We start from the raw sequence: 23,236 nt of genomic DNA, 5'->3' as shown, positions 1-23,236 counted from the left end.
TCCTGTGTATGGCATGAGGTGGTATAGAATAACCTCAGGGCCCTGGCCATGCTCCTCCTGGCTACTGCAAAAATTAACCCTGTCCTGGCTGGAACCAGGACAGGACATCATGCTGTCATAATATCGTGACCCGCTGCATGTTCCTGATAAGCACTTTGAGACTCTGTATATGGGAATACAGCTAGAAAGCAGGACGGAGAGTACTGCTCAGCTTGCCAACACAGATGTGCTAACTGTTAGGCCGCAAGCCTTGGCAAGCAGAACCCTGAAGAAGACAATGGCGTGCTTGGGTGTGCTTGGTATGCTTTATGACAAACCATGCAAGACCGTACATGCCTATGTGAGTCTGTACAAAGCTATGATTAAGCAATGTTACTAAGAAATGTAAATGTTGTGATTACTGATATTTTTAGCTATAGCTGAAAAGGTATATATACTGAGCTTGTGGAATCAATAAATCGGCTTCATGCATGCAAACCATGGAGTCCGCATCTCTTCAATTGCCAACATCTGTAGATATGAGGTGTATTATTTATCCTACATTCACGCTATGAATAGCTGAATATGAAGCCATTATTTATTGCACACGATGCTTCAGTATAAGTCAGTCTATTGGGTCTGGTGGTAGGGGTGGAAATGTTGGGGCAAGAGAAGAAACTAAGTTTGAAGAGTCCTTCATAACCCACTGTCCTCAATTTTTGTATAACACCCTGCTGCTCCTTGACCATTGCTCCTGGACTTTATTTTGGATTTCTTATAATCACTCGGACAAATGGGAGAAGACACAAGAGTTACTTGGCATAGGAAGAAAGAGATGCATGGAGGGTTTAGAGCTCCCTCCATGTGGAGAGCCTGGTTCAAGCATGGCTTAAAGAAAGAGGCCATGAAGGTATACAGCTGATGGGAAAGTAAAAGGCAGCTGTAAAGCAGCAGTTTCCAGGCTTGATTCTGTAAATAACTAGGTTCTCAGACACCTTTTCTATAAACAGCAGGATTCTCAGACAGTCTTCTCATAACAGTCCTTGGCTGCTCTGGGAACAGATATGAAGGTTTTGAGAACAGATATAAAGGTTTTGAGAACTTTTCATATCACAGTGAGAACGCTAATTTTGGTTTCAATAAACAACCACGGGTATTGTAAACAAAAGGAGGGGTTAGAGTTTTCTCTGTAACCTATCGTGAGCTCGGATTTTGCAATATGCATGAAGTTAACACTATTATAAAGGGTGACTGATTTGATCAATAAATCGGAGTCGATGCTGATCAACAACAAGATGGGTCATCTCCATTCACTTTTAACACCTCCAGACCCTTGCTGTTAAATCTGAGACTAATGCAGACCACAATTTTTCTCCTCCTGCTGTATAATTGCTTTGGAAATAAATCAATTGGGGAAAAAAAAATCCAGACTGGGTACAGGCAATGGGCAGATATGTGTGCTGCCCAAAGGCTTTGCAGGGGATAGAAGAAAAGGAGCAAGCACAGGGAGAGATGCTGAGTTTGATATGCACCCAGAGCAGCAAGAGAAGCAAAACCAACCAGTGACATTCTAGAATTATCTTTGGTTATGATAAATATTAATTTTCATTACTTTATTTTGCTTATTTCCTGCTTTGTTGCCCAAAAGCCAACTTAAGGTACAGGCAGCAAGGCACAGAATCCAAGGGATATCACAGACATGAAACAAGAGCTTAATATGCCCCACAGATGGCATGGGTGTGTGAGGGAATAGTCAAATGGAAACACATATTAAGTTAAGGACAGAAATTCATGGTTTCAACTCTATAGGTCCTGTCTTCAGAGGCAGAAAGATGGAGGCCCATGTGACACCCGCTCCAGAAAGCAAACTGTGGGACTATAGTAAAGCATGCTTCCCCCAGCAGATTGTGGGCAGCTGAGGACAGCTCTGTTTCCCCATCACCCACCATTGTCATAGAATCACCTAGGCTGGCGAAGACCTCCAAGATAATCAAGTTCAACTGTTAAACTCATGGACCAGTTATCAGAGGCACTATTTTTTCTCCCCCTCCAATTTTATTGTCAGTGATGGTTTTGGAGTAAGCAGTCAACCAATGCTGCATACGCCGATAAACAAGTGTCCTGGGGTGATTTTATGATGCTTGTATCCCCATTCGTCTGTTTAGCCCAGAAATAAGTTTTACACCTTTAAGACTCATTCTGAGAGCAAAGAGGGGGAAAGAAGAAGCGCACAGTTTGTTTTCAGAAACTGCACTCACTCATCCACATTCCTGCTTCTGGATTGTGTTGTCTGCAGCACGGACAGACAGCAGGACAGAACTCTCCTTTGCTTTTAGTTAATTTTTAACTAGCTAAGGCAGAGATGTTCCCTGGAGTGTGGTTTTTCTTTTTCTTGGAAGTGTTTAAACTGGCTCTGGACTGAACATCCAGAAGAGCACCAGCAGCTTGCACCTGTGGCCCACCAGGCCAGGCCTAGGCCACAGCATTTCCAGCACTGGAGGGACCGATAACAGACTGAGTGAGCCCACAGAGGGGACTTTCTGAGTTTGTCATCTCTTTTGGAATGGCAAGAGGTTTTATTGTCTAATATTGTTCTTTTTTTGTGCTGGTGAATGCTTTGCCTGTGAAATAAACAGGTTTTTTTCCACTTTTCTCCAAGGAAATCTTTTCCCAAACCACTTGGGGGGGGGGGGGGGGTCGCTTAAATCTGTTTTCTAGAGGAACCCCCTTTGGAGATTTTCTCCCAAATTTGCCCTAAACCAAGACAAAAAGTTACCCAGAATAATTAGCAAATACACAAATTATTTCAGTCTATGTTGCAATCAGAAACCGGGACTGAATCCCTCAGCCAGAAATAACCTACTCAGGGAACATGACTTAACTTGGTATCTCTGGTGCTGAAATAGACTCTCCACTGTAAGATCCTCTGAATTCTCTTCATGACATGGGGATGCTGCCACAAGCAACCCACTCCTTTCACAGATAGTGAAATGGATGTTTTGGGGAGTTTGCTTAAGTTAGCAATATGAATTAAGCATTTCAATTTTAGTTTGTAGAATTATGTGTTGAATTTTTACCTTTTATTTAAGAAACCTCTGCCATGGTAAAAAGGGCATAGGAAAATGCAAATTTCTGAAGCTTCTTGCGATAAGGGACAATACCTAGAGAAGACCAGGGAATGCAGAAACCCAGATAAAGGAGCTCCTCTGTCTCCAAGCTGATCAAAACCGTCAGACGTACTCAGATAAGCACCAAGGGACCACAGCGCACGTGCAAAGGAGAAAAGTTCAAAAGTTCAATCATGATGAAGACCACAACCTTCGGCCTCAGAGACCACCAAATACTCCTGTGCGACCACCACAGCAAACAACGCATGCTCAGAAGGGTGTGGATCTAATTACCATGTGAGGAGAGGACAGGTAAGGCCAGGGGTTGAATATGCATGAAGAGATTGTGTAATGTAATGCATATGGAACATCTTTGTGAATAACGATGTGGGGGGCACAAGCTTTCATGAGAGCTATCTCACTTGTGCCAGGCGCGACCATACATACCCACTTCATAACTACATCAGGTTGTGGAGTCTATTTATTCCGCATATCACTTCAATAGGCCCTGGAGTGAGATACTGTAATTACACTTACAGCTCATGAAATGGGAATAAAGAGCAACTTGACAATGCCCTCGGTGCCATGTTATCTATGGCAACCATTAAAGATGTGCACACACAAAATTGCAGGTACACTTCTGTTCTCATCTCATCAACTGAGTTCAAAAGGAATTTGATAGCAGCTCAGCTCCTGTTCTAATGCATGCTAGGACCAGGCAGGGTGATGCTGCAGGTATCTAACCAACAAATTTTATCTCATTACCTGCAACATGTTGAGAAGCAGACTCCGGAATTTGGTTCCTTCCACCATGAAGAGGGTCATTTTGTCACAGAGCTTAGCTGCAGTGGAAGCAAAGCTGTGGTCCATCACTGCTTTCTGGTAGATGGTCTTGACTATCTCCCCCAGCATTTCCTCAGAGCTGGTAGAGTTCTGGGCCTCGTCCATGAATGTGGTGAGCTTGGAGTCAACGTCACTGCTGTTGTTCCTCATGCTATTGAGAATTTCAATTAATTTGTTCATTTTATTCTTTTCAGGATTGGTGGTTTCCACTGTGACTTCGTCCTGGTCCATGAAAAGGGAAAGACAAGGCGTCTGTTACACAAGGAAAAAACAGACATATCAGCCTTTGTCCTTCCACAAACAGAAAAGGGGGAAGGGGACTGGAGAAACATTTAAACAGACATAGAAAAAACAAAGCATCTTTTAGCAACACAATGGTATAATCTCAGCATTAAAAACCACAAGTAAATGAATCCCGTCCCAGAAATGCTCTTTGTCCATTTCCCACAGCACTCAATCCCAAAGTCTTCCCCCTCAACTCAGGGAGAAGATTTCCTCAAGGGTCCTGATCCAGGATGTCAAAGTCTGACTACCCCTGACTGCCTTTGACATCTTGGACTGGTTTCTCTATGCGTCTGCGACATGGTGATAATTGATTTTTTTTGGTCTCTCTTTTGAATGTGCACCAATGTTTGCAAAATGCTCAGATAGCAATTCTACAAAAATGTCTACTTTTTAATATACTCGTGAGGGGAAGAGGAGGGGCAGACACTGACCTCTTCTGTGTGGTAAGCAGTGACAGGACCCGAGGGAATGGCCTGAAGTTGTGTCAGGGGAGGTTTAGGCTGGATATTAGAAAAAGGTTCTTCACCCAGAGGGTGGTTGGGCACTGGAACAAGCTCCCCAGGGAAGTGATCACAGAACCAAGCCTGACAGAGTTCAAGAAGCATTTGGACAGTACTCTCAGGCACATGGTATGACTCTTGGGGTGTCCTGTGCAGGGACAGGAGTTCGACTCAATCCTTGTGGGACCTTCCAAGTCAGCATATTCTGTGATTCTGTGATACATTTAATCATTTACATTGAGATTAAAGATGTCACATGATCCCAGCATTTGAAAAACTCTTAAAACATGCTATATAATACAAAACTGCAACAATTTTTTGGACAACCCCAATGCCAAACAGCAGTTGGAGTTGTCCAAAACTCCCATCAGGAGGCCAGTTGTGTTGACAATACCCACTCACCACCCAAGATTGAATGCTTATGTGATGTGTTTCTTATAAGACTGTAAATTCACAGGAAGAACATTAAAATGAATAATCTGAAAGTCTCTTCTATATTGATATCGCTTTAAAGAACATAAAAATAACTAACAAAATCTCTTCGTCCCCCTCATGCCACATACATAAATAGTAAATGCTCATGCATTCAAAGGTATACATTTCCAACATGCACTCCCATGGAGTTGTATATGTTCAGGTTATTTTTGCTACTTATTTTGGAAATGTCATTGGAGATACCCTTACAGAATAATTTTCTAGTTTGACAAAAAAAATCTCTAGAGAAAGAATCTGAGTTTTACAGGGGGCAAATAAAGAGATCTACAAATTCTTCAGAAAGCTGATGCTGAATATTGTTTCAAAAAAGCATTTCTCCTCTGTCGCTTGCATACAATCGTTTTGTTGTTGTTTAGGTTATTGGAAGGAAGTGGAAAAGATAGGGTCATTTCAATTCATTGCTGAGATAAATGAATATCAATACTGAAGTAGCTGACTACAGCTATTCAGCACTCAAAAGTCAAAGCTTGGGATTTAGCTCTGTAATTGTAGAGACACAAATTGCCTTTTTTAGACCTCTTTGAAAAGTTGATGAGCTCTGCAGACTGGAAGGGTATCAGTTGGGAGGTGTACCCACATTGTAGCTCACGTGTGAATCAGCTTTCCCCAGGGGTGTGCAGGAAAAGAGTTCCCGGTCTTTGAAGAACTCAAGCTGGTAGCAACCTCAACCAAAAAGTCAAGCTAAAAGACTTAATTGAGTGAATAAAAGGCCTCCTGAAGAAGCATGAAAACACTTTGCGAGAAGTGTTGACACTGGGAGATTAAGATGCATTGATGGAAAGTTTTCTTGAGCCCACTCCACCCTTTGTATGGAAAATAGCCAACAGCCAGACTTGGAAAAAGGAAAACTCAATGTTTCCCTAAGAAATAATACCTTTTCTTTTAGTCTCCTTCGCAGCCTGTCTTTGGAAGACTGAAGCAAATTGATCTTGGGTCTTTCCCTAATGCGTTCATGAATACTGTCTTTCTGCTTGGTCTCTGACTCTTGGATGTACTGCTGAGACTGCTTCTCCATATCCTCCAGGCCTTGGTGCATCTCCAAGGGAATATGAACTGCACAGATGGCGGTGTCCTTGATTTTCAAGTTCTCTGTCTCTTTGGCATTTCTGTGTGTTTCTTTGTCATTGGGCAAGTGCTTCTGGTTGTGATGCCATCTCTGGTTCTGACTGCAGCCATGGTGGCCTGTCCTACATGAGGAGTGAAGGGCCTGGCCTCCTTGGTAAAGATTCTGGTGGTCCCTGTTGTGTTTGGTGCCACCTTGCTGATGATCTGCATGCTGCTGAGACTTGTTCCCACCAGGAAGTCTCTGCTGTCGCCTAGAAAGTCAAAGAAGATCATTAGTTCACTCTTTTCTGCATGGGCCTTTTTGGTCAACACATCTGTCCCACCAGACTGGTCCTTGGTGGATAGGCTCTGTGGGTGTCCCTACTACAGGAAGAGAGCCAATTTCTTGACATCGAACACAATCTCACACCTCAATCTTTCAGCAACAGAGATATTTCAGCTGAAAGTTTTCATGAACAGTTAGATAACATTGCTTTGGTTACCAGGAAAATCTCTCCCAGGCTTCTGTGTTTTCTGTGTTGCTTCTATACCGAACTGGGGAATATCTGGTTAGTCCCAGCTGAGCAAGGGGAAGTCAGGCAGGCAAGAAATATCAGGAGATTTTTTTTTTTCAGAAGACTTAAGGACCTCCTGATACACCTGGCCTACAGCATCATTTGCTCCTCTTGCCCGCCCTCTCTGCTGTACTAACATAGCATAATGCTGCATGGATTTGCAATGAACCATTTAAAGCATATAAGGAATTTCTAAGTGGAAAAAAATAAGCTAAAAAGTAAATTGCCAAATTGTTGAAGTGAGGGGGAGAACGACCATCCTATAATGCATCGAACTCCAACTTTATTGATCGATCAGTCACTTTAAATAACAGTGTTAATTAACTTCATGCATATTCCAAAATCCAGGTTTACGATAGGCTAACAGAGAAAACTCTAACCACTCCTTTTGTTTTACAATACCGTTGATTGTTTACATCAAACAAAATCAGTGTTCTCACTGTGATACGAACGGTTCCCAAAACTTCCATAACTGTTCCCAGGGTGCCATCTTTTCCCAGAGAGGATGTTACCTTTGTTATGGGAAGACTGCCTGAGAACTTTATTGTTTATGCAAGGATGCCTGAGAGAGACTAATTGTTTATAGAAGTCAGGCTGGAAACTGCTTTGAAGCTGCTTCACAGCTACCTGTTACTTTGCTCTCAGCTGCATGGCTTCGTGGCCTTTTTCCTCAAGCCATGCCTGAACTAAACTCCCGACATTTCCCCCGTCTTTTTCTTTAAAAGAAAGGAGGTTAGTTTGCCACATTTTCTCTATCATCCTACTAACCATCTTTTGGATACAGCTACAGAAACAAGGTAAGATAAGTAAAAGCAACAAGAGTACACCTAATATCCCTATAGCATATTTTACAAGGTTTCTTAGCCATGGTCCCAATCCTAAACTTTTAAGGCACTCATCAATACCCAATCCTTCTTCTTCCTTAAGGCTGTTAAGCCCTAGCCGTAGCTCTTTCAACTTAGCATGAATAGATACAGAATGATTAGACAGATTCATGCAACACATCCCTTTAAACTCCTCACATCCATGGCCTTGAGCTAATAATAAGAAATCTATAGCAGCTCTATTTTGTAAATCAGTGTGGTTAACACTTTGTACATCTGAAGATAACATATCTAATATCTGTGAAGTTCTATTTAGTTCACCCTTAGCCCAACACCCTATTTGTTTTGCTAGAGTCAATGCTTTGCTTGCAGCACCCCATGGTAGGAAAGCTGAAACCATCACTTGTTTAAATTTACTCCAGAACCATGGATCCCCCACTGGACTACAGTCCAAGTCATGTAAGCTGCGCCCTTGCCTGCTTGTCTTATGACTTAATTGCATTAACACAAATATATTAGGGTGAAATAGTGATAACTTGCCTAAATAACAAGGTCCACCCTGAGGTTGAGCAGGTATACCATTCCAGGCTCTATCTCCGCAAATTAGAAATATTCCTGTAGGTAACTTCTTAGGTGTCATGATGCTAGAGCCTTTACAATGGCTGTAGAGTTCTTTAGACACTATGTTTGGCTTTAGAGCTGAATCCAAAGTAGCCCATGTTTGTTTATATGGATTCATCTTTTTAGGATTAGAATAATCAAAGCTAAACCACCCACTGTTGGAAGTGCTGGTCATGCTAGCATTTGCACTTCCAAAAAGCTCCAACTCCTCAGGTGGAGAATGCAAAGGAGTATTAAGAGATTGAACTAACAGGCATTGACGGTAGCCATCACTCTGACTGGCAGTATACCCTTTAGGCAATTTAATATTTACCATACTGTGCATACATAAGGCACGGTTATTAATAAAACTGCAGAATTCTTGAGGAGACCATACTGGGAGTCCTACCAAACAGGTTCGAAAGGGGTTGGTAACTCCTCCAATGCTGAGACAAAGCGAAGTCTGATTAATCTGCCTAGCAAGTGTTAGCCATACATTATTTCTAGGTTGACTAAACTGTATTACCCTTAATTCTTCAGCTACCACTACACCTAGCAATATAAAAAAAGTAAACCTCATTTTTCTGTTTTTACTTTGACCTTTTTTTCTTATCAGTTTTTAACCTTTAACCCTTTTCAAAATACACTGTACCTCCCACCGATAATAAGCCAAGATTTTCTGCTCATGTGATTCATAAAGATCTAAAGCTGAGGCAGTGTTTAGTCCTGTTGCATTCCGTAGAGCCCACTCCCAATTATGTTCCCAGTTATGTCTATGATTACAGGTATCACACCATAAACGAAAAAGTGACAACTGATCCACCCAAAAGGTCTCATCACAACCTCCACAACACAGTGCAACCCAAGCAGCACAATGTGGGCTGTGACATTCAAGGCAGTTCTCTTTTGCCAGTCCTTTTATATGGAAAGATGATAAAGATTCAATAATGTCAATCAGTTCCCTGGTCGTCCGGCAACAGCGTTTTATCCCAAAGGGTTAAAACCACCCTCAGCTGAGCCACAATGTCCGGCCTTATCAGGCATTGCACGGTAGGTGGTAATTGGACTAAGAAAAGAAAGCTGTTAGCTGTTTTCATTCATATGAACCTGGAGAGGAGGTGAATGGTAAGTCTGAAAACGATCCTTTCTGTCCATGAGATTTTCACATCCACCTCTTCCCTGGGTTTCTCAAAAATGTTCAAAATCAGCTTTATAGTCTGTAATCCTTTAGTCATTTGGCTGAAATGGCATCAGCTGGGCGATTCTCAGTCCTTTGTTGATTTGGAGTGGTGAGAAAGTAGTATGCACTTGAAGCACTTAAAATACTTAACTTAGCAGACTTATTTTCAAAATAATAGAACTTAACTGGCTTCAAAATTCTATGGGCTAACTGTGCTACACTCTTTGCAACATAAGAATAGGCAATTCTAATAACTAAATAGTATTTTCAGCTAGCAAGGTTTCTCTGATGTTCACAACAACACTTTGAACACAAGTCATAAAACAAACACCTATTGTAAAAGCATAAATCTATCTAACATCACTTAAACTTAATAGCACTTATACTTAAAATACTTAACTTAAAATATTTAAACTTAATAGAACTTAACATTACTTAAACTTATCTTTACTTAAACTTAATAGAATTTTAAATCAACAGAACTTACATGTAAAATCTCTTAATTCTAACAAAACTGTAACAAAATTTAACTGATTTTAGACTTATTTGTAAATAATGTAAGATCAAACTTAACAGAATCTAACTTATCTTAAACCTAATATGATTTAACCTTAACAGACCTCGAACTTAACAGAAAATAAACTTAACAAACTTAACCTTAATAGTATTTAGCATTTAATTTAACTTAAACTACTTAATAACAGATAAAACTTACTATAGACATAAAATATAGCATTTACTATAACTTACTTACAGGCCTGATTCTAAAATATTAAGCTAAAATAACTTTGTTCACGTGTTTGCTATAGCATTTCTATATCAAAAAGCACACTCACAACATCTCACTCATACAATCAGTCTAACATATCTTAACATTTTTAAACTTTTCAAAATATAATTCTAGAGTCTGATGTTCCACTGACTGAGCCATCTGGGCTTCTGATGTTAAAGTCTCTGCCAATACAGGTGATTTCAAGACAGCATAACCAATGCCGAGCCAAACCGGCCGAAATTTGACCCATGCATACAGTACGCTGACTCCTGTTTCAATCTCTGCCAGGAAGAACTAAAGTGCTTTTAACTTTCCTTGTTTACCATCACTTGTTTCTTAATTTCAACAGGGATCTTTTCCTTTTGTTGACAAAAGTTACATCCATTAGGCTGTTAGGTCTTAAACTGAAGCTTTTGCCGGCTGTGGGGGGGAGGGAGAAATGCTCCCGCTGCAAAAAGCGCTCCAGTCCCGCGGTGCGTGTGTCGGAGCAGGCGAAACCCCCCCCCCTGCGCTGGGCTCTTTGTTTACTCGCCGGCAGGCTGACTCCGCTGCAGGCACCGCTGCACCCGTGGCTCCCCCCGCGGCGGCTTCGCTCTCCCCCCGCGGTGGCTTCGCTCTCCCCCCGCGGCGGCTTCGCTCTCCCCCCGCGGCGGCTTCGTGTGGTGTCGGGTTGGAGACAGAAGAAGGTGCCGATGCTGCAGCGATGACTTCTGTTGGTGCCTGGTCGTCCGAGCGGCATTTTTGGCCCATATTATTTGATTTGCAAATGCAGCTGACGCTTGGTGAGGTGCAAGAGCGGCTAATACCTGACTCTGAGAGGACTTTGCCTGTTCTTGCAAGCCTATTCCTGACGTTGATTTCTGTTTGATCGCATCTACCACAAAAGCCTGCTGTCCCGTAGATATGAGGGCCATCTTCTCTAATGCCTCTTCTATAGTCCAATTAGTACCTAGGGTGTTAAGTACTGTCCTAGTAGTAGAATTACAATTTCGGAGAGCACACTCCCTGAGCAATACTCCCCTAAGATATTTTGGCACCTCAGCTCTTTCAATTTCTGCAGCAACCTTGTCAATAAAAGAGCTAAATGATTCCTCTCTGCCTTGCTTGATTCCTATATATACAGGTCTCTCTTCTGGTTCCTTTACCCTTTCCATCGCGAGTCTGACTAACCTTATTGCCTCCCGGCACTTCTCTTGACCTATTAAGGCTTGTGCCTCAGGACGAAAGAAAGGTCCCAGACCCATAAGCTCACTAACAGTAACGCCATAGAGGGGGTCACCCTGCTGTCTTTGTACTGCCACGCATTCATTTACTAATGCCTGCCAATGGGCGTTAAAAAGCAATTGCTGATGTTGGGTAAAGATTAATTTAACTATGCCACAACAATCATTAACGAGAAGGATGCTGGTGTCAAAAATATAGTCGAGCATTTGCTTGGCTAGTTCGCTTTTAAAGCCAAACTGGCTAACAGTAGCTCGCAACTGAGATAACATCTTCCAATCTAAAGCACTAATTGTCGCTTGCATACCTCCGCCAGCCTGGGGGGTGAAAATAACCGGACAAGCCAGTTCGCTCGCTAAGCTTATCAACTCCTGGTCTCCCTTCTCCATTGCATCTTTGGCAAGAGCTGCCCACGCATCCCGTCTTTCCCGTGCAATCATCACCGCTCGATCGTTTTCCAACCCAGGGCTCTGATTACTTTTCGGGAACGGGACACACATTTGTGGCCCTGGCTGCTGCGATGCAAGCAATACGGAAGACTCAGAAGTGCTATGCATAGCCTGCGGCAAAGCGGGCAATAAAGCACCCTGCGGAGCACCCTGCGGAGCTTGGCTCGTCAGGGGGGGCTGGCTCGTTAAAGGAGGCGGTAGAAGCGGCGCAGAGGGTAGTAAAGCGCCCTGTGGAGCTTGGCTCGGAGCCTGGCATGTAGCCGGACTCACAGCCTGGCTGGGAACCTGGCTCACAGCCTGGCTTGGAGCCGGACTCACAGCCTGGCTCGGCGCCTGGCTTGCCGAGGGAGGAGGCGAGGTCGGTAATGAAACCGTCCTCATTGCAGGGCCGAGAGGAGTCCCCGACTCTTTATCAAACTCCCTCTCTTGATCGTATTCTTTATTACGATCGTGAGCGGCAGTAGCCTGATAGGCAGCCCTCTTTTCCGCCTGAAACTGCAACAGTTCGTTGTTAATAACCCGCCATAATTTACCCATTTTCCTAGCAGTTTTATCATCGTCTAACGTAGCCTGCCATAATATATCACCAAATTTACGCCACTCCGACAACTCGTGAACCATGTGGGGATTCACAAAGACTCCCCTTTCCAGACCATAAGCCAAAAGACCTTGCAATTCTTTCTGTAAGTCTATACCCTTAATTTGCCTTTTTTGCAAAAATGTAATAAAAAGTTCATATGCGGCTTGTCTGTCCATACCTCTTTTTAAGTGCGCACTTTCACCTAGCAGCATATTCCAAGACTTCTATGCCGCACGTATCAGCTGGCCCATCTAATTATGGTCGCCAGGGCATGGCGCGTATCGGCGGTTTTCCTTTTTTCCTCCGCTTTAATTTCGCGCTTATTGCCGCTCCCGCTACTTCGGAGCCTGAACCATTCCTCACTTATCCTTTGGTGTTCGCAATCCCCGTGATGGCCGCGATCGTCGTGGTGTCCGCTATCACGTCCGGGTGTCACCAATTTGTTGAAGTGAGGGGGAGAACGACCATCCTATAATGCATCGAACTCCAACTTTATTGATCGATCAGTCACTTTAAATAACAGTGTTAATTAACTTCATGCATATTCCAAAATCCAGGTTTACGATAGGCTAACAGAGAAAACTCTAACCACTCCTTTTGTTTTACAATACCGTTGATTGTTTACATCAAACAAAATCAGTGTTCTCACTGTGATACGAACGGTTCCCAAAACTTCCATAACTGTTCCCAGGGTGCCATCTTTTCCCAGAGAGGATGTTACCTTTGTTATGGGAAGACTGCCTGAGAACTTTATTGTTTATGCAAGGATGCCTGAGAGAGACTAATTGTTTATAGAAGTCAGGCTGGAAACTGCTTTGAAGCTGCTTCACAGCTACCTGTTACTTTGCTCTCAGCTGCATGGCTTCGTGGCCTTTTTCCTCAAGCCATGCCTGAACTAAACTCCCGACACCAAATAAACCAGATGACCACACTAAATGGTTTTGTTTGGCCTTTTGTAGTGAGTTGACCCCAGCTGGATGCCAGCCACCCACCAAAGCCTCCCTATCACTCCCTTCCACAACTGGACAGAGGAGAGAAAATATAACAAAGGGTTCATGAGACCAGGAGAGATCACTGAGCAAAAACTGTCACTGGCAAAAAAAGCTCAAATTAAAGATATTAATTGAATTTATTACTAACAAAATCAGAGCAGGATAATGAGAAGTAAAATAAGACCTTAGAAAAACACCTTTCCCCCTGCCCTTCCCAGCTCTACCTCCACTCTCAGCAGTGCAGGGAGATAGGGAATGGGGGTTACGGTCAGTTTATCAGGTGTTATTTCTCCCGCTGCTCAGAGAAAGGAGTCCTCCTGCTCCAACATGGGATCTCTCCCACTGGAGATAGTTCTTCATTAACTTCTCTGATGTGAGTCCATCCCATGGGCAACAGTTTTTTACAAACAGCTGCACTGTGGGTCACTTCCACAGGGTGCAGTTCTTCAAGGATAGGCTGCTCCAGCATGGGGTCCTCTCTCCCCAGGGGTCACAGCCTCCTCTCAGACATCCACCTGCTCTAGTATGGGTGTCCTCCACAGGCTGTGGGTGGATTTCTGCATCCCCATGGATCTCCATGGGCTGGAGGGAGACAGCTGCTTCACCATGGTCTTCACCACGGGCTGCAGAGTAATCTCAGCTCTGGTGCCTTGAGCACCTCCTCCCCGTCCTTCTTCCCTGACCTTGGTGTCTGCAGAGTTGGTCCTTTCACATGTTCTTACTCTGTTCCTCTCTGGTCACAATTACAACTGTGACATAACTTTTTTTCCTTCTTCTTCTTCATCTCCTTCTTAAATATGCTATCACAGAGGTGTTGCCACCATTTCTAATTGGCCCAGTCTTGACCAGTGGCACATATATCTTTGGAGATACCGGGGATTGGCTCTAGCTGACATGGAGGAAGCTTCCAGCAGCTTCTCACAGAAGCCATCCTTGTAGTGCACCCCCCTCCTCCCTCTCCCGCTACCAAAGCTTGGCCATGTAAACCCAATACACCTTTCTTTACGCATGTCCTTCATCATTGCTACACCAGGACAAGACATATGCATGAATGAAGAAGCTGAGTATCATGCTTGGCTCTGGCAGCACAGAGTGCTAGAACCATTGCCTCCAGATAGCAGGCTAAATGCATACAGGTCCAAACAGATAACATGGGAATTCAACAGCCACAAAGAGGAGGAACTGCCCGCAAATGGTTGTCTAGAGAGACTACAGTGGCTCAGAAGGGGCAAGCAAGCCCGTCTGCTGGTTAGAACTGGTAGCTGAGATGATAACTCGCCCCCAAAAAACAGTTGAAAGGAAAAAACACTGACAGCCTCAGACATTTTGTATTTCCACATAGGCTGCAGCTTGATTGTCCCGAGCAGAGAAGGCAGAGACAGAATGCCATCATCAAGGATGCAACTAAGGAGGAAATTGTCTTGACATGGTGTGCTTTCACCCAGGACAGTGCAGGGTTAGCTCTAAGCAAGGCAGCACCTCCTTGCCTTTCCAATGCCTCTTTAATGCTCAGTCTTGACTCTGAGAGCATGTGAGATGCTTTAATGCTCAGTCAGATGAAGGAATTGGCCATTCACAAATACATTTCATGGTCAACAGCTAAACAGTTGCTAACCTTGCCTGCCAAAGCCATCTGCCCATGGAATCTGTATTCTTCAGCATCCCCAGGAATTAAAACCTATATTTGAGGCCAACTGGCTCTTAACCATAAAGCGTGAAGGTTCATAATTGGCAAACATGGGAGGAAGAGGCTTAGTGGCAGGAATTTGTCTTTAGTCTCAAATGACCAGAACCAGTTTTCTGAGATATTCAATGTAGGGGTTTTGTTTGGGTTGTTTTGGGTTTGTTTGTTTGGTTTTTTGGGTTTTTTGTTGTTTTGGGTGTTTTTTTTTTTTTTGTTTTGTTTTTTTTTTTTGTTTGTTTTTTTTTGTTTTTTTGCAAGTTGAATGGCAGGGAATAAAAAAAAAAAAAAAAGTGAAGGAGAAGTTTTCCTGTTAGCTGAAGCTTACAAGCAGTTTATGAGTACAGATTCTCCACATCAAGTTTTCCTGGCATTTCTTTGCTTCCTCTCAGTAACGCAATCACATAAACCATTTTGTAAAAATCAGCTCTTATTAAAAGAGGAATGTCAAATTACAAGTTAATTAAAACCTTTATCTAGTACTAAGCCCTCGCATGCTTAAGCATGCAAGTTGTGCTTTCTGTGGCTTTGCTCTTCTCTTCTCTCAAGCATCTAACTGTTTGGGTACACTTCCAGCCTTGGGTTATAAAAGAGACAGACTGTTACTTTATTTAAATGGAAAAAATTGCACAGAAATTATAAAAGTTGCACACAGACACAGCTTTAATTTCAGCAGAAGTAAGGGGAAATGCCTGGAAATGAGCTGGAAACCAAACTGCTGTGAATTTCTGCAAGAAATGCATGTGGGGAAAGTTTTTTCCTAAAGACATAATGATATTATAATCAAAACTGTTTCTGTTTAATGGCTGTGAAAGAAAAAATGTTTAAGATTAAAAGAAGCCCTAGTTAGGTCAATGTGGAATATGCAAGATTGTTCTATTTGGGGCTTTTGTACTAGATGGAGAGAGGACAGGCAGCTCCATCCCTGTGTGGGACAGCTAAAAGGTGATATACCCATGGCAAGGGGCAGAGCAAACAGACTGAAGCTCTGCAGTCACTGACCATGGGATGGAAAACCACAGAGTTAAAAAGTTAAGGAATAAAGATTGCAAGAAAGAAAAGGCAAAGGAAGGAGAATGGTAAACAAGGATCAATGTCTGTGACTTGGCAGCAGGCAGAGGTCTAAACAATTATCCAGCATTCAAGCAAAGACTCGCATGCTTTTATCTTCCCAACACTCCAGCAAAGAAGAAAAGCCAAGAAGGAACAGGATCTGCAGGGAAGAAGAGCCAAAGCAGGAAGAACGGGACCCAGATTGTGAGATTCACATTCTCTGAACCTGAGAGCAGTAGTGAGAGAAGCAGAGAAAAGAATGATCAAAACAATTCTTACCTCATTTTCTGTTCCTGTGTTGTGCCAAAGTAGAATGCAATATAAAGATTGTTTACCCAAAGTAATAGTGTTTTGTTTCCTTGGCCTATCAGGGCCAAGTACGTGTGCAGACTGTCGGTCAGCAGACAGTCACAAGATTCTGGGCAGTTGAGTTGGGTGCTAGTGCAGATTCAGTTTAGATGTAGTGTAATATAGTATAATAAAGTAATTAATTAGCCTTCTAATAAGATAGAGTCATCCTCATCATCTCCCCCATCGTAGGGGTCGCCCTGCTTTTACTATACCAGATCTTGAAACTTTTTTGAATGCACAGCATCGCAAAGCCTGGGAGGTTGGGATGACCCATCCTTGCTCTTACGTTTAACCAAGGTCCTGGGGACATAGAGAGCCCCAGGAAGGGGCAAGTTGATGTACCGGGGCATCTTGCCCCCCACAAGAGTTTATCTATTGTTTGTTAACTGATCAGATAACTCAAACAGGACAAGATGTCATATAGTAAGTTATTTTGGCACCATGGAGTTAACACTGGTCTGGCATCTCCCAACTGCCAATAAACATCTTACTGTTGAAGTGATATCTGGAAAGATAAGCTCGATTTCTAAGAGATGCCTCACTTTATGACTATAAGAGCAAGGGTATCTCTGTACATTATCATAATTTCTGTGGTAAGTTACATTTAACTCCTAATCAATACTATTTCTTTTGCTAGCTTTAATACAGGTACCTTGATATTGTGCACTGTTTTATGTTACGCTGTAATCTACTAGTAGTTCTTTTGAGTTTTATACTTTGGTAACTCTAATTAAGATCTTTTGTATGTTATCTTTTGTCTGTTTAATAAATAATTATTTTTTATAAATAGACCTGATCTGCCATTAGTAGAACTTGAGGGCCAGAGTGATTCCTTAAATTCAAACTGTTGCCAAAATTTGAGGCCAATTCAGGGCCTTACTGAAGCTCCCACTTGTCCTGTGACAGTTGGGGACCAGGGCACCCCACAACATGCACCCACTGTGGGTTGAGTTGATGGTAACAACCTCATGCTTGTTCAAGGGCAGGAATGTAGGAGCACAGATGGCAGCTTGGGGTGACATGCCAAGCTTAGGAAACCAAACAATGTAGGAATCCAGAGACACTTTCCAACCCAGGCTTTTAGGTTGTGATGCTGAAGGGAAGAACAACTGAAGCTTGAATCACACAGCAACATCTTAAAGAAAAGCAAGAATTCACTGCATAAAAAATGCTGCAGTTACTGGGAAACCCTTCTTCTGTCCCTCTCTGCTCATCCTTTGGTGTAAGGACACAGTGCCTTGTGGGGAACTCTACTTCAGCTAGAAGAAAAAGTATGTAGATAGCACAATAGTCTCTAACATCTTGACTCCATTCAACATTAATTATTTTCACTTCTGTCATGGTTTGGGCCTGGCAGAGCCAGAGCCCCCATGAGTATACCTTCTCCCTGGTGTCTGCTGTGAGATGTGACCAGGAACAAGCAAAGCAGGCTCCAGCTTAAACATAAAGAAAACTTTATTACCTAAACTACAAGAAAAGAAAGAAGGAAAAAACTATAAGAGAAAAAAAAAATTGAAAACCTTACAAAAAACACTTTCCTCCTCCCCACCACCACAATTTCCCAATCCGATACATTCCCCCCAAAATCACCAACTGCCCAGTCTGGCACCACCCTTTTGGATATTCAAACTTCAGTCCATGAAGAGGAGAGGAGTCTTTCTTGCACCATAAGCTTCCCCTGGAAACACGCTGAAACTCATGTGCTTCCCTGTCACTCAGCACCGCCCGGAAAGTCCTTTTGCCGCTTGTGACATCTTCTTTCCATGCTCAGTGCTCTCACCACTGGCATGGACCAGAGCTGCTTTTAGGGTTGTCTTTTAAGGATGCCTTGTCTCACTCCAAAAAGGCACCGTCTCTGCTTTGGGACATCTGTCCCCCCATTTTTATCCAACCCCCTGGGGCCGAGGGGTCCCCACAATGAACCCTCCTGGTTCTGAGGCACTGCTTCCCCCTAAATGCAGTCTCTGTGTCACAGGAATAAAACTGGTTCAGTCTATGGCTACACAAGAAAAGTCCAGCCAAAAGGCCACTCCAATCATCTCTCTCTCCACTCAGCAAGCCTTCTCCACGTCCTTCGGGCCAGGTCCTTGTCTCATCTCATCTCTTATCTCCCGTCTTATTCAGCTCCGAGGAGGATCAGCATTTTTGCAAGGTCCCAATCATGAAAGAAAGGGGTTAAAAATTTCAGTCTCTGTCTGTCTCAGAACTCCGGCACTCCCACACTTGCTGCTGCTCCGGCTGGCCGGGCACCTCCTCCCTCGCTGCATTCCCCCCTTTCTCCTCCTGGGCCGGCTGCTATCACATTCATCGTCGCCGGCTCTCCCTCTCTCTCTCCTGGGGGGGGAATGGCTGCCCAATGTCTCTTGGGGCTCCTCCACCCTTCCATCCTCCAGGGCCTCCTCACCTCCCATCTCTGTCCAGGCCCAGGCCTACCACATGGCTGCCCCTCCCCCGCCCAGCAGCAGTGGCTGGACGGGGGAAGGGAGATCTGACCTCCGTCCCCCGAAGTCCCAAGAGAGCCTCCCAGGGCCGAAGCTCTGCTTTTAACCCCTGTGTGTTCTCGGAGGTGTGTCCAAAACTCAACTGGCCACACCAGGTGCCAATATCAAAATCCGAGCACCCATTGGTTTGACCACAGCATCCCAGAATTCCCACTTCTTCCTGGTCAAACTACCACAACTTCAAAGGCCAAATTCCAATTCAGCTCAAAACTCCCCCTGACTTCAGTAGGACCAGGGATTCAGCCATTGGTCAATGTGGAAACTAAACAGACATTCAGTCACAAAAAAAAACTTGCAGAAGTATTAAAAACCAAGGGGAGATAATCATGATTACCAAGCTGGAAATAGGATGGTGTTGTTTCTGTGTGGAAACGCATCCAGCTGGGATAAATACTGATTTGGCCTCAGTGTCATGTACAGGACGCATCAACGTGAGAGCATGGGAAACAGGATACTGAACAGGGGACACCTTTTCAGGTCATGGCAAGAAGAGTGTGGTCATGGGAATTAGTAGTATGCTAATAGAACTATCCTATATTTGGTCGAGTTTCTGGTTCTTGTCCTCAGTTGGTTCGGAACCTGTTACAAATAAGGTCTTGTTCCAAGTTCACATTCATGATTGGACCCTTGCCTTCAGAAGACTCCTATACCTTGTGGCATTTACCACACCCCCCTGTCTTTGGATCTTGCCCCCAAACTGTGCAGTTTCCACATTTGTTATTTTGTTATTAAAGTCTTTATTTTTTGGGCAAGACCATCACACCCATTCCTTTATTTCACCAGGTTCCCCCCGGCCAAGACAGATCAGGGGTGGCAGCAAGGAAGACTGCGACATTTCTGCTATCATTTCTCCACCAATTTTTAAATTTAATTAACTAAATGAGATACCTTTCAACAGAATTTATATCTGACAAATGTCTACTCTGTCAGAGGAGCTTATGCAATCAAATCTAAGGCTTTAGCTGTCTTTGTGATTACCAGTTTACATGATCAGAAAAACAGGATTCCTGCAAGTTTTTTACAACATGATTTCCTCCCAAGGAAAGGGGCTGGAAGGCACAAGGCTGAAGAAAATAACACAAGACACATGGACAGCTGTGGTCTAAAACAAAATTGGTCTGTTCCATCAGCCCTGCTCATAGCCCCCTGTGCTAGTTTAAAAGTAAACTGGCAGGAGAAATGAACCCCACTCAACTACCTTGAGAGAGATTACAGGGCAGAGTTACAATCTCCTAAAGAGATTACAATGAACACAATGATACAGAGAAAACTGGTTTCAGCCCACAAAGGCAGAGTATAACCTGGCACCCTGTTGGTCAGTGATGGTTGCAGTCTTGTTGAAGTAATGGTCACAGTCCTATTGAAGTTCTGGTCCTGCTCTGGATTCATTGAGTGGTACCAGAAGTCCCCAAACCTAAAGATTATATATGCTCAGGTGCAGGTGGGGAATGCTCAGTACCTCCCCCAGGGTGGGGAGTTTCACAATGGAATGATGTAATACTGCAAGTCATGGGATATTTTGGAAGTCTTTCATAGTCTAAGTCATTGCAGCTGCCTATTCTGCTACTGCCAATGTCTTGGGGATGGTTCATAATGATAAGGCATCTCATGATCATTTGTGCTCAAAAATTATCATTGTATTTTTAAGATTTCCTGGCCACGGGGTGGGGGGGGCGGCGCTGCCTAGGCAATCTTTCTTGCCTTTATGGTGTAGGATCAAAGATATTGCATGAAGGGAAGCAGCAGCGAGAGCTGGCGTCGGAAGGAGGTGTGGTTCTCTTGCTGAGCGCAGGAGGAAAAAGTCGGAGGTATGGTGCTGCAGCAAGCAGTCAGTGGCATGGTGGCCACAGCAGCATCTGTGTGCTTTGCTCTGGGATTTTTGTTGCACTGCTGTCTCGGCACAGCAAGCCTCCCTGCATTTTCCTGCTTTCTTGCCATTTGGGATGAGTCCAGAGCCAATGTGTGGGGTGTCATCTGAGGCCAGGGCCACTCCTGCCAGATCCCTTTCTGCACAGTAGCAACATCATGACCAAGCCCTGCCCACGTCCCTAGTGTGTGCTGGCTGCCCTAGGTGGTGCCAAAGACTGATCGGCATTTGAGTGAGACCCTGCGGTAGTCGTCCTTTCCCCTCATTCTCTCCGAGTCGCCACTGACCACCTGGAGAGGTTCCAGGCTAGCATTGGAGCGCCCCTGAAGCCGCAGGAGAGTTACTGCAGCCTCTCAGCCTTGCCTGAGCCACCAGTGCCCTCTGATGGTTGTAGTCATAACTACACCAAAGGGGAAATGGCTTAAAGGGTGAGGAATTTCTGTTACTATTTCTTTTTGTTGCTTATTCTGTCTTGCTATATACATATTTTCTAATAAAGAACTGTTATTCCTTTTCCCATATTTTTGCCTGGAAGCCACATAATTTTGAAGTTATAATGATTTGGAGGGAGGGGTCATCTTTCCTTGGCAGACATCTGCCTTTTAAACCAAGACAACCATTGAGTCCATTATGCCTCATTAACAGAGATGACCCCTCAGGCTGGGTGTGAATGTGCTGGTGCTCCCCAGGAGGGAGTTATCACAGCTGAGTCATTTATGTGAAGAAAAAAACCCACTAGTCTGCCTCCAGGGTTTGCTTCTTTTCCTAATCTCATTTAACATCCAGATTGTAGCCTGAGGTGTTGGGTGTGCACTGGGAAACTACTGCAAACAATCCATTGTTAGCAGTTTATCAGGACTGATGTAGAGGGGAGTAGAATACACTGTTTGGTTACACCCACATAGTACTAAACTGGTGCCCTACTCCTGTGTCATAGTTTGACATGGGAGGAATTTAGGGAAGTGATGCAAAAGCTTTTTGTGTAACTGACAGTCTGTTGAACCACTGAGAAGCTGGACACACAGCTGTGAAAAACACATGTTAAAGACTAAAGAAACCCGTGAACTTCCTCTTTCTTTCCCAGCCAGCAAGAAGTTAACACACCCTGTGCCCGCTGGACCCCTTCCTGGGTTGGGCTGGGCAGGGTCTGCCGTGGGGGACCAGGCCCCTCTCCAGGGGGTCCAGGGGATGCTGAACCCCATTCTGGCTGGTCTGGGCCCAGCAGTTGCCAGGCAGGAAGGCGGGAGAGGCTGCGGAGCCCTGGCCACAGCAGGGTTGGCTGCAGCTGTTAAAATCTTGCCATCAGGTCCTCTCCCCCCAGCGCAGCTGAGACCAGAGGTGGCCCTGCAGCCCGTGCAGAGTGGCCCTGTGGCTGGAATGGAACACAGAAAATACCCAAAACCAACCATGAAGACGATCCTGGCACAGCTCCAGCCGCAGCTCCAGCCACAAGTTACCAGCAGGTCAGGTGACCATTTGAAGGGCCCAGGCGACATGTTAACTCTTTCAGTGCTTCAACCCTCCCTCGAGTGAGAGAAAGGAACAAGATGCAAGCATGTAAAGGAACAACATGAAGATATTGAAGTCAATGAGGAAGAAGTTAAGTCCCAGATGGGAGGGATGAGAAGATGCCTTGATTTTGGAGCTGAAAGCCTCTTGTAAGCTATGGAGAAAAGACTCTTTTTCCCTATAACACATGAAACTATGGGGAGATGAAGGGTTCAAACTGATATCGAGCAAAGTCCCTCATGCTAAAGTAAGTGGATGTTAAAGTTGCTGTGATCCCATGAGAAGTTTGAACAGCGATAGAGAGAAGAGTAGTCCTGTGCCCCCAGGAGAAAAAGATCTCTGTTCCCAGGAATGGAGTTGATTTTAGAAATAGATAATGACAACTTTTGCCTTTGAACAGCTCATCTTTAAAACAGTACTCCATAAGTCAACATGGCCCATAAACAAGTTGGGGGAAGACTTGTGGAAAATGGGAGGGGATTCACGATAGCAGATTTCCCCTGGGCCGCTGCTATTTGTGATGAAATTGAGAGCCATGAGAGAACTGTTTTTTCCTCTTGTGGAGAAGTCTCCATAACATTAACAAGAGGGACTTCTCTCCCTAAGTGAACTGCAAAAAGACTATTTTAGAGGTGGTAAACTGACTGGAAATTTGAAGTTTTGTTTCTTTACATTGTCAGTGGGGAAAAAAAGGTTGTGGGGGGAGGACAAGTGTTCTGAAGGGCTTGTTTTGATTCTTACTACTTATTTTTTCCTTTTAGTTACTGTTAATAAAATTTTCTTTATACCCTTTTAAAGTTTTGAGCCTGCTTTTACCTTTCTCCTAAT

At 43.9% G+C, this 23,236-nt stretch overlaps 1 protein-coding gene across 2 annotated transcripts in view; it reads right to left on the bottom strand.

The window, feature by feature from the left end:
- LOC132086181 (CBP80/20-dependent translation initiation factor-like) overlaps positions 1 to 23,236 on the bottom strand; it is a 484,412-nt gene that overhangs the window by 119,809 nt on the left and 341,367 nt on the right. Inside the window, exons 9-10 of one of the 2 annotated variants that reach the window (XM_059491652.1) lie at positions 6,084 to 6,525; positions 3,852 to 4,181 (exon numbers count right to left, since the gene is read on the bottom strand). In XM_059491652.1, the coding sequence (XP_059347635.1) occupies positions 3,852 to 4,181; positions 6,084 to 6,525 (772 nt within the window). The remainder of the gene's footprint in view (positions 1 to 3,851; positions 4,182 to 6,083; positions 6,526 to 23,236) is intronic. The other variant, XM_059491654.1, reaches the window with a different exon arrangement.

The sequence above is a fragment of the Ammospiza nelsoni genome, chromosome W, assembly GCF_027579445.1.
Source record: "Ammospiza nelsoni isolate bAmmNel1 chromosome W, bAmmNel1.pri, whole genome shotgun sequence".
NCBI lineage: Eukaryota > Metazoa > Chordata > Aves > Passeriformes > Passerellidae > Ammospiza > Ammospiza nelsoni.
This window is presented reverse-complemented; position numbering and strand designations above follow the sequence as displayed.